Source organism: Diabrotica virgifera, chromosome 10 (genome assembly GCF_917563875.1).
Source record: "Diabrotica virgifera virgifera chromosome 10, PGI_DIABVI_V3a".
In the NCBI taxonomy this organism is placed as follows: Eukaryota; Metazoa; Arthropoda; class Insecta; order Coleoptera; family Chrysomelidae; genus Diabrotica; species Diabrotica virgifera.
Window position 1 is genome coordinate 116430390 of NC_065452.1, and position 14398 is coordinate 116444787.

A 14398-nucleotide genomic window follows, 5' to 3' on the forward strand; every position below is an offset into this window, starting at 1 on the left:
TAAAATCGTTTAGTAATAACAAAAAAAAAATGTTGACCTTTGATATATAAAACCGATTACAAAAAGATTTTTAATAATAAATCGGACCATGTAATTATCTTTTCAATAGCCTATCACCTACCCACAAATGAGCAAAAATAATAAACCTGCACTTTGTTTAAACACATTAAAAAACAATGTTAATAAAAACGAAGCTCTCACGTTGTCATCTGCCTATCTAAATTATTGGAAGCCATTAAAAACACCTTTTTGGAGTAAAAAAGTAAAAGTATAAAAAAATAATTCTTACCTCCCAAAGGTTAAAACAGAGTGACCGAAACAAGTAATAAAATGGGCTAAAACTTAATACTTCTAAGACAAAACTTATGGTTGTCAGCAAAACGGAGTTACAACCAATGAACAGCAGAGCATATCGAATAAGGTTACAAAGAGTCAAATACACTCACCGGCAGAGAAAACGGGCACCCCAAAACATGGGTCATTTTTAATGTCTTGTATTTCCTAAACCTGATGTCAGATTTAAGTAATTTTTTTAACATGTTATAGCCTTATTCTTTATCAATATCGCTGTAATAATATTGTTGCTAGACAGGTACATTGTCATTGTATACAGGGTGTACGAATCAAACTGTGTTTTTTTCTCAAACTTTGGAACACCCTGTGGAATGTTCTAGCTTTTATAAAATACTGAAATTATAACCAAACTATAGCCTCAGGTTTTCTTAACATTCTGTTTTTTGATTCATTCGCTTATGTTGGATAATAAAAAAGTTAAACACTTTAACAACTACCCCTGTTTTTCGTTAATACAGGGTGCTTTTAAATAAGTACGGCAAACTTTAAGGGGTAATTCTGCATGATAAAATAATGACAGTTTGCTTTATAAACGTATGCTTGCAAATGCTTCGTTTCCGAGATAGGGGGTGTTGAAATTGTTCTTACAAACTGACGATTTATTTATTTCTCTAAAACGGTTTGTAATATGCAAATGAAATTTGGTAGATTTTAAGAGGTAGTTATTGCGCATTTTTTGGCATACAATTAAGAATTTTATATTCACCATTGGCGTGCATACGGGTATAAATATTTTAGATATATCCCGTATGCACGCCAATGGTGAATATAAAATTCTCAATTGTATGCCAAAAAATGCGCAATAACTAGCGCAATAGATAAATCGTCAGTTTGTAAGAACAATTTCAACACCCCCTATCTCAGAAACGAAGTATTTGCGGGCATAAGTTTATAAAGCAAACTGTCATTATTTTATCATGCAGAATTACCCCTTAAAGCTTGCCGTACTTATTGAAAAACGACCCTGTATTGACGAAAAACAGGGGTAGTTGTTAAAGTGCCTAACTTTTTTATTATCCAACATAAGCGAATGAATAAAAAAACAGAATGTTAAGAAAATCTGTGGCTATAGTTGGGTTTTAATTTTAGTATTTTATAAAAGCTAGAACATTCCACAGGGTGTTCCAAAGTTTGAGAAAAAAACACAGTTTGATTCGTACACCCTGTATACAATGACAATGTACCTGTCTAGCAACAATATTATTACAGCGATATTGATAAAGAATAAGGCTATAACATATTAAAAAAATTACATAAATCGGACATCAGGTTTAGGAAATACAAGACATTAAAAATGTCCATTTTTTGGGGTGCCCGTTTTCTCTGCCGGTGAGTCTATGTCACCTATTTGGGCTCCAACGTTAACGATAACTGGGATAAAAACAAAGAAATAAAAATACGCTTTGAAAAAGCCAGAGCCGCCTTCTATAAACTAAAAAAAATCTTCTTAATAGAGATATTACATTAAACTTTAAAATCTACCTATGTGGATCTACCGACGAATATTGCGGATAAGTTGGGTTAATCGAATAAGAAATGAAATAAAAATATAAAAATTGAAGAAAAAATCTTCTGTGTAAAAGATATCTTTATTTGAAAACCCCAATAACGGGCTACATTAAAAAACAGAACGTTTTCGCTCTAAAGAGAGCATCATCGGTGTTCTAAGCCTAAAAGAAGTATAACCATAATTAGTGAAGACAAAGTAAAAAAATTTAAAGGTGGACCAAGATAAAAAATTAGATTATACTCACAAGCTATACATGCTAAGCCACCAAAAATACATGGGTTAAAACCCTTAAAATGTCGAGTAAAAATCTTACATTGACGTGTTGTATATTAAATCCTGGCGATGGATGAAATTTAGAAAGATACCTCAAAGTCATATGATGCTTAGTAAAAGTCTTACATTGACGTGTTGTATATTAAATCCTGGCGATGCGATGGATGAAATTTAGAAAGATACCTCAAAGTCATATGATGCTTTGAGGTATCTTTCTAAATTTCATCCATCGCCAGGATTTAATATACAACACGTCAATGTAAGACTTTTACTCGACATTTTAAGGGTTTTAACCCATGTATTTTTGGTGGCTTAGCATGTATAGCTTGTGAGTATAATCTAATTTTTTATCTTGGTCCACCTTTAAATTTTTTTACTTTGTCTTCACTAATTATGGTTATACTTATTTTAGGCTTAGAACACTGATGATGCTCTCTTTAGAGCGAAAACGTTCTGTTTTTTAATGAAGCCCTTTATTGGGGTTTTCAAATAAATATACCTTTTACACAGAAGATTTTTTATTCAATTTTTGTAATTAATGGTATACAGCCAGCTACAGGAAATTTGTTCCTTATGGAAAATAAAAATTCGCTCGCTGAGAACATTAGTGACGTAACTCAAAAAATACCAATTGTGACTTAATCTATAAACATACTCCTAATATTGAACTTGATATTATGCTTTAATGACGGAAGTCTCGATACGTCAGTAATACTCTTTAACTTTTAGTTACACTTCTGCATGCATTAGTGACGCAAGTCACTTTACTACAAACTACGTTTTTGAAGTCACTTTACTACAAAAAGTTTTTGAAGTTACGTCACTAATGTTCTCACCAAGCGAATATAATATGGAAAATATATGTAATAGATTATGAAAAGTTTTACACCGAATTTAAAGAGTTCAGGAATAATAAAAACAATAAAAATTCGAAAGTTACAATATTTCGGCCATGTAGTGAGACATCCAGAGAGGTATAACCTGAAGGGTACAGGGAAAAAAGGAGGAGTGTCACTTTTGTTGAATTTTTCAGCAGAGCATTTTCAAAGTTATAAGACTATACTAAATTTACAAAAAAGATGCAGCAGAAATAAACAAACCGAGGCACTTCAATGTTACGAGGAGCACTACCAAATTATGATTTTCGATGTATATATGTTACAGTTCAAGTTGATTATCCAGTTGGAGTTGACTATTCCTAGTTCGAGTCAACTCAAACGGCTGGTTTCAGTAAAAGTTGATTATAAAAATATAAAATGAAGATTTTTATTCAACATTTACTAGTAAAAGTAGACTCCAACTAGTTAAAGTATACTCTTCCCAATGCCATTTAGTAAGAGTTGATTCACACAAACAACCGATTCTGGATGTTACTGGATATTAGGCCAGGAAATGAAGCATTTTTGCTCGCAATTTTTTCGTCCAGCATGGATTTATTTAAAATTTTCACAGAAGGTAGGGAACAGCCCAAGGATTATTTTCTATATCATGCCGCTGTACGCTAAAACCTTAGGGGTGGTTGTCACCCCATCTCAGGGGCGGGAATTTTTCATTACATTTTAACCATGGAAATCGATGGAAAATGTAATTCTAAGAAAAAATGTTCTTTAAGTTTTCTTCGTAAAACTAACATTTTTCGAGTTATTCGCGGTTGAAAGTAACAGTTTTTCGACGAAAAAATCGACTTTTTTTAGAGGGTTTTTTGAGAATAACTCAAAAAATGTACATTTAATAAAAAAACTGTAGCTTTAAAAATTGTATTTTTTAGAAACACAAACAAAATCCTTTTTTTATAATTTTTCTACAACCAATACAAACTGTGATACGGCATGTTAAAGGTTAGATTTTTCGTCAAATGCATAATTTGAAATATTTAAAGCCAAATAACGAAAAAAATTTGCATTTTTCGAGGAAAACTTATAGAATATTTTTTCAAGTATACAATAAGAGGTTTAAAAAAAGTTTCTAGCATAAAAATTGAGCGACTTACGATCAAAATATGGTCGGTATTGTACCCTCGGAGATCGCTGGAAAAATTTACACTCAAAATAACAAAATTCAGTTTGGCAACACTGTGTGAATGTTGATAGTAACATAGCCCTTTTAAGATACACAGAACTGTAATTTAGTCTAGACAAATTAATATATTTTTTTGCCATTAAAAATGAGATTTTTCAACAAAATAATGTTTCAGGTATGATGTGCAAAATAATTTTTAATTGGGTTCTGCTAATGAGCTTGCTTTTTTTTGTCATTAAAGAAGAAAAGACTTTTAAATTTCATTCATTAAATCATTATCGTCCAGTTATCGTCTTAATTATTTTAACTGTACTAATATCCGTCGACTAATTCTGAATGATTAATGGGTTGTTAAAACATTTTATCTGTAGCGGCTTCTGGAATGTCTTAAAAATATCGAATTTCATTGATAAAATGCGCATATCCCACCGATCTTCGCTTCGACCGTACCTACTTTTTTCTACGAAAAAATCAGTGAAAACTACCCCCCTAATTAAAATTGATCTTCGGCCTTCTGTATATCTTTTTATATATGTATTATCAATACACCCAAGAAGTTTGACTTACTTATAAAAATTGCAATGTTATTAAGGGTGATTTTTAAGGGTTGAAATGTTATGATATTATATCCTACAGTATAAAACAATCATTATTTAACCAATCAAAACCAAATTTTACCCATATTGTTTTTATATATTTTTTGACAATAACGGGTAGTTTTCACCCCCTAAAATAATCAACGCCCTTGAGCATGATATAGAATATGGGAGCGTTCAAGTATTACGTAACGCGATTTTTGAAGATTTTTAACCCCCCCCCCCCCCCAACCTAACGCACTCTTATGGGAGTTTAACTATTGCGTAACGCAATTTTTGAAGATTTTTGACCACGCTCCGCCCCACCTGCGTTACGTAATACTTGAACGGTCCCTATGAAGTAGAGGGTGAGATGATCCTAATCCCAAATTTTTATGCAAATCGATGCAAGCCGGAATCATTCTTTTAGGATAAATACATTTTTTATGTATAGCTCCAACAAGGGTGGATTGAAGAGTTGAAATATTATGATATTATATCCTAAAGCATAAAACAATCATTATTTAACTAATAAAAACCAAATGTTGACCATATTAAAGTTTAAAATGTTATTTTATAATATTTTTACAATTAGGGGTAGCTATCACCCTTAAAAAAACAAAAGCGTACAACGGCCCAATATAGAAAATGAACTAGAGGGTAAAATGAACCTAATTCCAAATTTTTTGTATAAATCGATGCTGGACGAAAAAATTGCGAGGTTTTGTCATTTTTTCAGCTTCATTTTCTGGCCTATATGTTCAAATCATGATAAGTAGTTGAAACGGTCAAAACAAAGACACGCACAGTCATCAAAAAAGCACGTGAGATTATACTCGTATAATCAACATTTACTGAATCGATCCAGGAATAGTCAACTCAAACTAGTAAAAGTTTAATTAAATTTTTAAAATCAACTTTTACTGCTCGTTTTAGTTGGAGTCGACTCGAACTAGGAATAGTCAACTCTAACTGAGAATTAACTTGAACTGTAACATATACATTGTATAAATCTCAATTCATCACTTACAAAGTTTATACATTGTAAATCATGATTTAAGGGTGCTCCTCGCAACATTGAAGTGTCTTGGTTTGTCTATTTCTACTTCACCTTGATTGTGAATTTAGTATAATATTATTGATTATGTTTTAATGGTATTTTTTTTCAAAATCATATGTTTGGAAGATTTACTCTGTGGGAACACACGAAAACAATGTGTTTTCACTTATTTCTGCGTGATTCACAACTGACATTCCCCCTAATTAACCGGTAACACCGTGACATTCCACCTTCTTTTCCTGTATAGGTATTTTATTATTAGTGTTATCTCATGACATAACCCATTTTTAACCAGTGTTATTTATGTATAGTAAAGTACAAAATATAACCTATCTAATGAATTATTAAAACAAAAAATGAAAATTTCTGACATTCCCCCTTTTTTCTCTGTACCCTTCACCTTCTACACCTCATAGTACAGGACAGGATCGCCTGAAGAAGAGACCCAGGACGAAGAACATCCTGTAATGAAGAAATCTCAAAAAAGGAACAAAGATATTATTAGCAACATGATCGCCAACGTTCGATAATGGGACAGGGTACCGAAAGAAGAAGAGAGGTTAAATAAGAAAACTAAGAAAAACAGGGTTGTTTCGTTTTAAACATTTTGTTTTAATCAAATGTTTTAAACATGTGTTATGTTTAAAACATGTTTACAACACTTAAATTAAACAAATGTTTGTTTTCATTTTCTTTGTTAATATGTGTAATGAACATCAAAAAAAATTATTACATACATTATATAAACTTTTTAACATACATATTATTTATTTATTAATAATCGGAACACAGAAAAAAATTATAAAACTTAAAACATTTTGCATACAATAGTTAATCAATTCCTCAAAACTGTTTTAGTCTCATAGTAATCTTGTAATCTAAATCATCAATATGATCAGTCACGTCATTACTGATGGAATTAAGTTCTTTAAAAATGGAAACCAACTTAGAAGCTTTGACATTGCCTAGTGGGCCTAGCCGATTACGTAGTTTGGAATGGTAAACCTTATGATGAGAAGAGTCTTTCTATGTTGGCTGACGATGCAATAGCTCTATGAAGCTGTTGAGCAAGCTTCAATGCTATAGATTTATATTTTTCTTAGAACGCCACCATGCCAATGGTTTTACATTCTCAATTAGATGTTTAGAAAACATATGGTTTAAATTAAAGGGTACACACTTTGCCTGGTAATAATAATAATTGAAAATGCTTTTGGATGATAATTTATAATGGATGGATGATAAGTCTATTTCCGCTAAAGCGATGATCAAGCAAATTTGACAAAAAATGAGCTGGGGTCACCACAAAATAACTGACAGTAGACGTTATTGCAATAGCTAACTTGCAATGAGAATTTATAAATAGTAAATAGTCTGGGGTTCCCCAGGCAATTTCTTATCTATTATTTAGTAGAATAATAGATCAAACACCTTCAATTAATGTTATGTTTAAAAAAATTTGATTTAAACAATGTTTTCTTCAAGTTTTATTTGTTTAAAATATTAAATTTAAAATCAAAAAAACATGTTTAAAGCAAAAAACGTTTAAAACAAAAAACATGTGTTTTAAACAAGTTTTATTTGTTTAAAACATACATTTTAAAAACAAAAAAAATGTTTAAAACAAAAAAAAAAACGTTTAAAACAAAAAAACATGTGTTTTGTTTAAAATTAAAAAAACATGTTTTTTGCAACCCTGAAGAAAAACGTGATGTGTCTCAAAAAGAACTAGGTACAGACCACGTGGTTGCTCCTAAACTTGAAAATGTTAATCGTAAAACAATTTTTAATTGGGATGTCACTAAGATAAAAGAAAGATCAGGATCACCATAACAGAATAGACCAATTCTCATTTCATGAATTACTTGGTATTCATGAACACGTGCCATATAAATAAAACATGATTTTGTTGAGCGATAAAATGAGGAGACTAAAATTTGAGAGCTTATCAAAATTATACGTAGATACGTATATAAGTGGGGAAAGTAGAGCAAACGAAGAATTTAATGAAAAAAAATTAAAAAGGGAATAATTGTACATTTCAAAAATTAAGAACTATTTGGTATCCGCAAAATAGGACGTAGAAAAGTTAATAGAAATACTTCACAAAATATTGATGATTCATGATAAAATAAATTTCAAAATTGAGTCTCGATGTGTTATAAATAAACCAAAGAAAGTTTTCATTATAGAAAACAAATAGCGAATTGAAGTTTTACCCCTAGAAACGAAGGAAGAATCCCACAAAACCTTTACTATAATGACAATAAGCAATTAAAAAAATATATAAAATTTCTAAATAATAATAGCAATGAACACCTGACCAAAAATAAATATAAAAAGATGGGAGGTAAATATTAATTTAAAATAAATGACGCAAGTGGTAACATAAATAGCAAAAGAACTAGCAAAATACCCAGAGTTGTTGACGCAAATAGTAGAAGGACCATCAAAATGGCCAGGTCTATTAAAAATGAATATTTGCATTAGTACTGATATCTGTATAAGATCTATAACATACCCGCTTTCGTCAATGTCCAAGCTGGTACCGTTGCCCATGAGATGGTATTAACTTGTTTTCACACAGAAAGTTTGGCACAGTGTTCAAAATTGTTTTGAAAAAAATTAATTAGAAGTTCTTTATTTATACTCAACAGTCACTTTATTAAGTAAGGACGTAAGAACTTAAATCAAAATAAATCGTCACGTTTTTACCAATTAAAAATCTTAAAACATTGTCAAGATACCCCTACCATTATTTCTATTAACTAATGTTTTGATTATATCGTGTTGATTTTAAAAATATTGCACAATGTCTCCTGATTGTGATTTAGAAAACACGTAATGTGATTCTACTATTTCTAGACACTGATACCAAAAATATCTTCATTCTGATTTGTGCGAATCATCATACGATCCAACGGTGTGGCCTGATGGAAGGTCACAGAAGGTAAGAGTCTACTAGATCAATCAAATTACCGTTTTGTAATTTAAATTTTTTTACTAGCCAACACCGTTCAAGATGAGTCATTGTCATTCGTTTTGTTTATCTCGGTGTTGTGATATATACCTGTAATCTATTGAGTAACACCCATATTGTCTATACTACAATCACAATAAAGATGCATCAGAAATAAAAAACTAAGACACGCTGAATGTTACAAGAAGCACTTCCAAATGATAATTTACAACGTATACATACATTGTAAATCCCAGATCATGATTTACAAATTTTATACATACATTGTAATCATAATTCGGGAGTGCTCCTCGTAACATTCAACCTATCTTGGTTTGTTTATTTCCAGTGCATCTTTATTGTAATTTTAGTATATATTTCATTACTAGCCTAATGTCCTTTTATTCTTAAAGGAATGAAGATTCCAATTATAGGGGAAATGAGGAAGAGGATTCAATAAATTAAAGAAGATTAACCAAACTTATTACCGAAGTTAGGAAAATGATGGAAAACTAGAAGACAAACACGATGAATGAGAAGAACTTACGTAGAAATTAAACAAGTTAACGCAATAAAAATTGGAATAAATCTACAGTAGTAATGAGTGATAACTCATTTTAAAGGTTTTCCTACATAGGTACATTATATTTGTTTTCAGTACTTTTTGAAAAATCTTGGACTCAATACTACTCCAAAAAGTTCTTGGTGTTCTGAGTTCAATACTTAATATCTTACTCTCAATACTGGTCTACGAAATGTCCTGTCACAAACAAATTTCACGTGTTTTTGCATATTATTCTTAAATTGTCTATAGGAACCAAATTATAGAGGGTGGTATCCTCTACTTTTGGAGTTCTGAACTCGATACTCAATATCTTTACGGTTCTACTTAAGTCTTCCAAAATACTCAAAAAAATATTTGGAGCTCTGAACTCGATACTGAATACCTCTACGGTTTCACTTGATTTTTCCTAAGTATTTAACACTAATATAATGTATATGGTATTATTGAAAAGGTGGTTGAACGACCTTTAAAATGAGTTATCACTCAACCCCCCTTTCCATTAAAGATTTCGGGGATTGTGTCCGCCCCCGCTAGAGGCTCCCGCATTCACAAATATATTTGACGTGTTTTTGCATATTTTTAGATTTTCTATAAGGACCAAATTATAGAAGGTAGTACTTTTTCAAATTGACCCACAGTATGTACCTTGATGAGTCCTCTGGGAGCAAAGTTGGTCGAGAAAAGGGTTTGCGAATGATAGTAGACAAGAATGAGCCTTTGAATAATGCAAAATTAAAAAAAAGAAATGAGATAAAATGTAGCATACTTAAATAACAAGTTCAAAAGTTGGAAAGATAACTGAACACAATGTATGTCCAAAAATAGAACTTTAGCCAAAAGCTGTCATCTAAACCTAAAAGACCGACGAATTTCAGTAGGAAGTTTAACTACAATTTTATCCCTTCTGATCTTTTGTGTATTGAAAATGTCATATGAGATAAACAAAAAAAAAGGAAATGTTATCTTTTGGTTGAAACAAAAAAAAAAACAAAAACAACCTGAGTTGAAACAGAGTGCGTTTTCCAGAACTTTTCCAAGGTAAATTTTTCGTTTTCACGACCTGCCGTTGTTTTTTTTTTCAGGTTAGGGCACCAATAGCCCTTATGACAAACTTTTTAAAAACAGAATCAATACTCCTCTATCTATTCGTAAAATGACATAAGGAGAAAATAGTCGCAGCAAATGCAATATTCTTTACGAACGAAAATCCAATTTTCACGTATATTGCCCTAGGAAATCCCACAGTCTTCAAATATCTTACTGGGTCTAGGACGTTTCATCGCCGCCGTTTCGATGCCGCCAGTTCGATGCCGATGCCGGCCGATTCATCGCCAGTCAATTAATCGCTATCTGATATATTTCCGAATTTTCGACAGTTACAATTATTAGTTATTTTTAGTATTAATTAGGAATTCTAGGAAATGCGAGATATGACGGCGATGAAATGGACTGGCGATGAACCGGCGGCATCGAAACGTCCCATTCCGATCTTACTCTCCTTCATTATTGAAATAAAGTCCAAAAAGTGAGATTGGATCGGTCCACACTCAGAAAAAATAGCTCAAGTATTATTGAAAAGACTGCCCTAGAGCGGAATCCCAAAGGAAAAAGAAAAAGAGGTCAGCACAACCTTGGGAAAGATCCATCATGGACGAGATAAGAGGCCAAGGAAAGCCGTGTAACGAAGTGAAGGCCATAACGCAAAATAGAACTCGATGACGCGTTTTCACTGAAGCTCTATGCTTCACTTAGACTTCAAGAACCTCGTGCCACCTGCCACCTGGACAAGAGAGAATTGTTAAAAATGCAATATCTAAATACATCGTTCTGAATTTTTCCCCTGCAACTCTGAAATCTGAACTTTTGCCTTTAGTAGTGTACCGTTAGGAATAAACCAAAGTTTTTTTGGACGTTCGGATGTCAAATGTGCCGTTTGGGATAAAATCTACAAAATATCACAAAATATAATATAGTGTATACATTATACATATAAAAACATTTATATTTAATATAAATGAAATAGATATAACATAACTGAACTAGAGATGATAATATACATTATCATCTCATTGTTTTTAACGTCAATGAATAAAAAATATGTTTAATTGAATACGCATGGCCATTATCAAACCAAAACTTTATTGATATAATAAAAATATTTTTCAAATTACCAAGTCTTAAGCAACAATGGCCAGATCACTATTATTATTTTATTTATATCCAATTGGAGGAAAGGATTGTTGGCCAATACCTGTTTTTGCTAGCTTTAGATTGCTGGGTAACAAAGTGGTGTGATGTTGAGCTTCGTTCATATTATTTGTTGCATCATACGATTAGTCAACGGAGCTTATTAGGTTAAAGATCTTATATTTATAATGTTAAATATTTAATTTAATTGTAAAATGTTTGTTTATGTTTGAAACCGAGATATTCTCTTAAAATTTAAAAATAAAATGCAAGCGGAAGATATTTAGCACAGGTTTTTTCCTAAACATGATAAATGTTTACAGTTACATATCAGCCGCAATTCTATCAATGTAACCTATATAATGTTTTATATCAAAATAAATATAGATGATTGCATTTCGATTCAATTAGAGTCTCTCGCCATTTGCCTACACGTGTTTCAATGTCAACGTGTCATCATGGGACTTTGTGGACATGTGACTTTGTGGACATGGGACTTTGTGGGAGGATTGAATTGACCCCACGAGTACCGCTTCTTCTTCTTCTTCAGGTGCCATCTCCCCTACGGAGGTTGGCAATCATCATAGCTATTTTAATTTTTAAGGTAGTAGCTCTAAATAGTTGTTTTGAGCTGCATCCAAACCATTCTCTCAGGTTCTTCAGCCATGAAATTCGTCTTCTTCCGATGCTTCTACCATTTACCTTTCCTTGCATTATGAGTCACAGGATGCCATACTTCTCGCCCCGCATCATATATCCGAGATACTGTAGTTTTCTTTCTTTAATTGTAAGTTCAACTTCCTTCTCTTTACCTATTCTTCTCAGTACTTCGTTGTTGGCAACTCTATCTACCCAGGAAACACTCATAATTCTATAGGTCCACATTTCAGAGGCGTTAAGTCGTCTCATTGTCTCTACATTTAACGTCCATGATTCCACTCCATAGTATAGTACACTTTTTACGTAACAATTTGTTAGGCGTACTTTAAGAGCTAATGTTAAATCTTTGCTACATAGGACCTTTCTCATTTTCATAAAATTAGAATGTGCTTTTTCGATTCTGACTTTGATTTTTGAAGTGTAGTCATTATTTTTTGTTATAAGCGTTCCTATAGGAAGGTAGGTGTACTTTTTTACTCTTTCGATCTGCTGGCCCTCTACTATCAAGATTTCGTTAGTATTATGGTTGTTTTTACTAATTTTCATAAACTTCGTCTTTTTGATATTGTGAGAGAGTCCGTACTCCCTACTACACCTTACTATTTTACTCATGAGTCTTTGCAGGTCTTGTAAACTATCGGCTATTATTACTGTATCATCTGCATATCTGATGTTGTTAACTAAGACTCCATTTACTCTTATGCCGACTGTTTCATCTTCCAGAGTTTCTCGCATTCCCTCTTCAGAATAAGCGTTAAATAATAGAGGTGATAGTATGCAGCCTTGCCTGACTCCTCTCTTTATGTCCATTTCTTCAGATGTTTCTTTTTCAATTCTTACTATTGCTCGCTGATTGTAATAGAGGTGTGTTATTAGTCTTAAATATCTTTCATTTAGGTTTTTAGTTTTCAGAATTTCCATGAGTCGATCATGTTTTACTTTATCAAAAGCGTTATAAAAGTAGTCTATAAAACAGACGTACAGAGGACGGTTAACATCCAAACATCTCTGCGTCAGCACGTTGAAGGAGAATAATGCCTCTCTGGTACCCATACCATTGCGGAACCCATATTGAGTGTCACTAATATGCAGCTCCAGTTATAGTGTATTCTGGCGTGGATAATTTTCAGCAGAATTTTCAAGGTATGTGACATTAAGCTTATGGTTCGGCAGTCACTGCATTCTTTGGCATTCACTTTCTTTGGCAAACACACTTTGGCACAAATGCTGATGTCAACATTTCTCTAGGAATGATTCCCATAGTATAGATAGCGTTGAACAGTTCTACTATTATGTTCCGGTTTTTCTCGTTGACCAACTTTATCAGCTCCGCTGGTGACAATTATTATCTATTAGTAAAATAATGCACCAATAATTGCAAAATTAAGATCTAGAGCATGCAAGAGTTGTTGCATTGCGTAAACACGACAGGAAGAGAAATAAGGCTAAAAATAAATGTTTAAGACAAAATTTATGATATTCAATCGCCAACCTCTCAAGACGATGCTCAGAATATTTTTTTCAGGAGACCAAAGGTCAATCTTTTTCCGCACAATAAGAAGTCTGAATTTAAGATCTAGGATATCATTGAGGGTACCTAGAACTACTTAATAGACATGCCATACGCCTATAATGGATACAGGAACATAACAACCTTCCTCAGAGAAAAAAATTATTTTCTCAAGATTTGATCGTCAGTGACAGTCGAGTACCTACTCAGAATTTACAAAGTTCCTCAAGAACGCCTTACTTTTGCCAGAGAGGTCGCCCTCTATCAAAGAGGATCTGTAATAAATGCTTGAAAACATTATCCAACTATTTGTTTATTCACTATGAAATGATATTGGACAAAATGTTATCCTTGCGATTGATAATGCGCCTTCTCACCTCATAAAGGTTGCGAAAAGGTTCTCCAGCACGGACAAATCCTGCACCTGAACTGACCAATACATTTACCTGATTGAATCCCATAGAGCAGTGGTTCCCAACCTTTTATGCCTTCTGATGTTTTTTCATATTCGCGACCCATCCCTCACCCATGATGATAGAATAAAATAAAGAACACAGTCACTGTACGCTACTCAGCTACTGTAAGAGCCACGCCGCGACCCATTTTAAATTCGCCCGCGACCCACTAGTGGGTCACGACCCACCGGTTGGGAAACGCTGCCGTAGAGAATTATTTATGGGATAATGTTAGAAAGAGCAATGTTAACAGACAAAATACTCAAGACAG

At 32.6% G+C, this 14398-nt stretch overlaps 1 protein-coding gene across 2 annotated transcripts in view; it reads right to left on the bottom strand.

The window, feature by feature from the left end:
* The window catches only part of LOC114336926 (mid1-interacting protein 1-like), a 108321-nt gene that overhangs the window by 61482 nt on the left and 32441 nt on the right, over positions 1-14398 (bottom strand). Inside the window, exon 1 of one of the 2 annotated variants that reach the window (XM_028287314.2) lies at positions 8313-8468. The exons of the other annotated variant lie outside the window; for it this stretch is intronic. Within the exon in view, the coding sequence (XP_028143115.1) occupies positions 8313-8350 (38 nt within the window). The 5' untranslated portion in view covers positions 8351-8468. Of the gene's footprint in view, positions 1-8312; positions 8469-14398 lie in introns of those variants that run through there. 2 annotated transcript variants of the gene reach the window in all.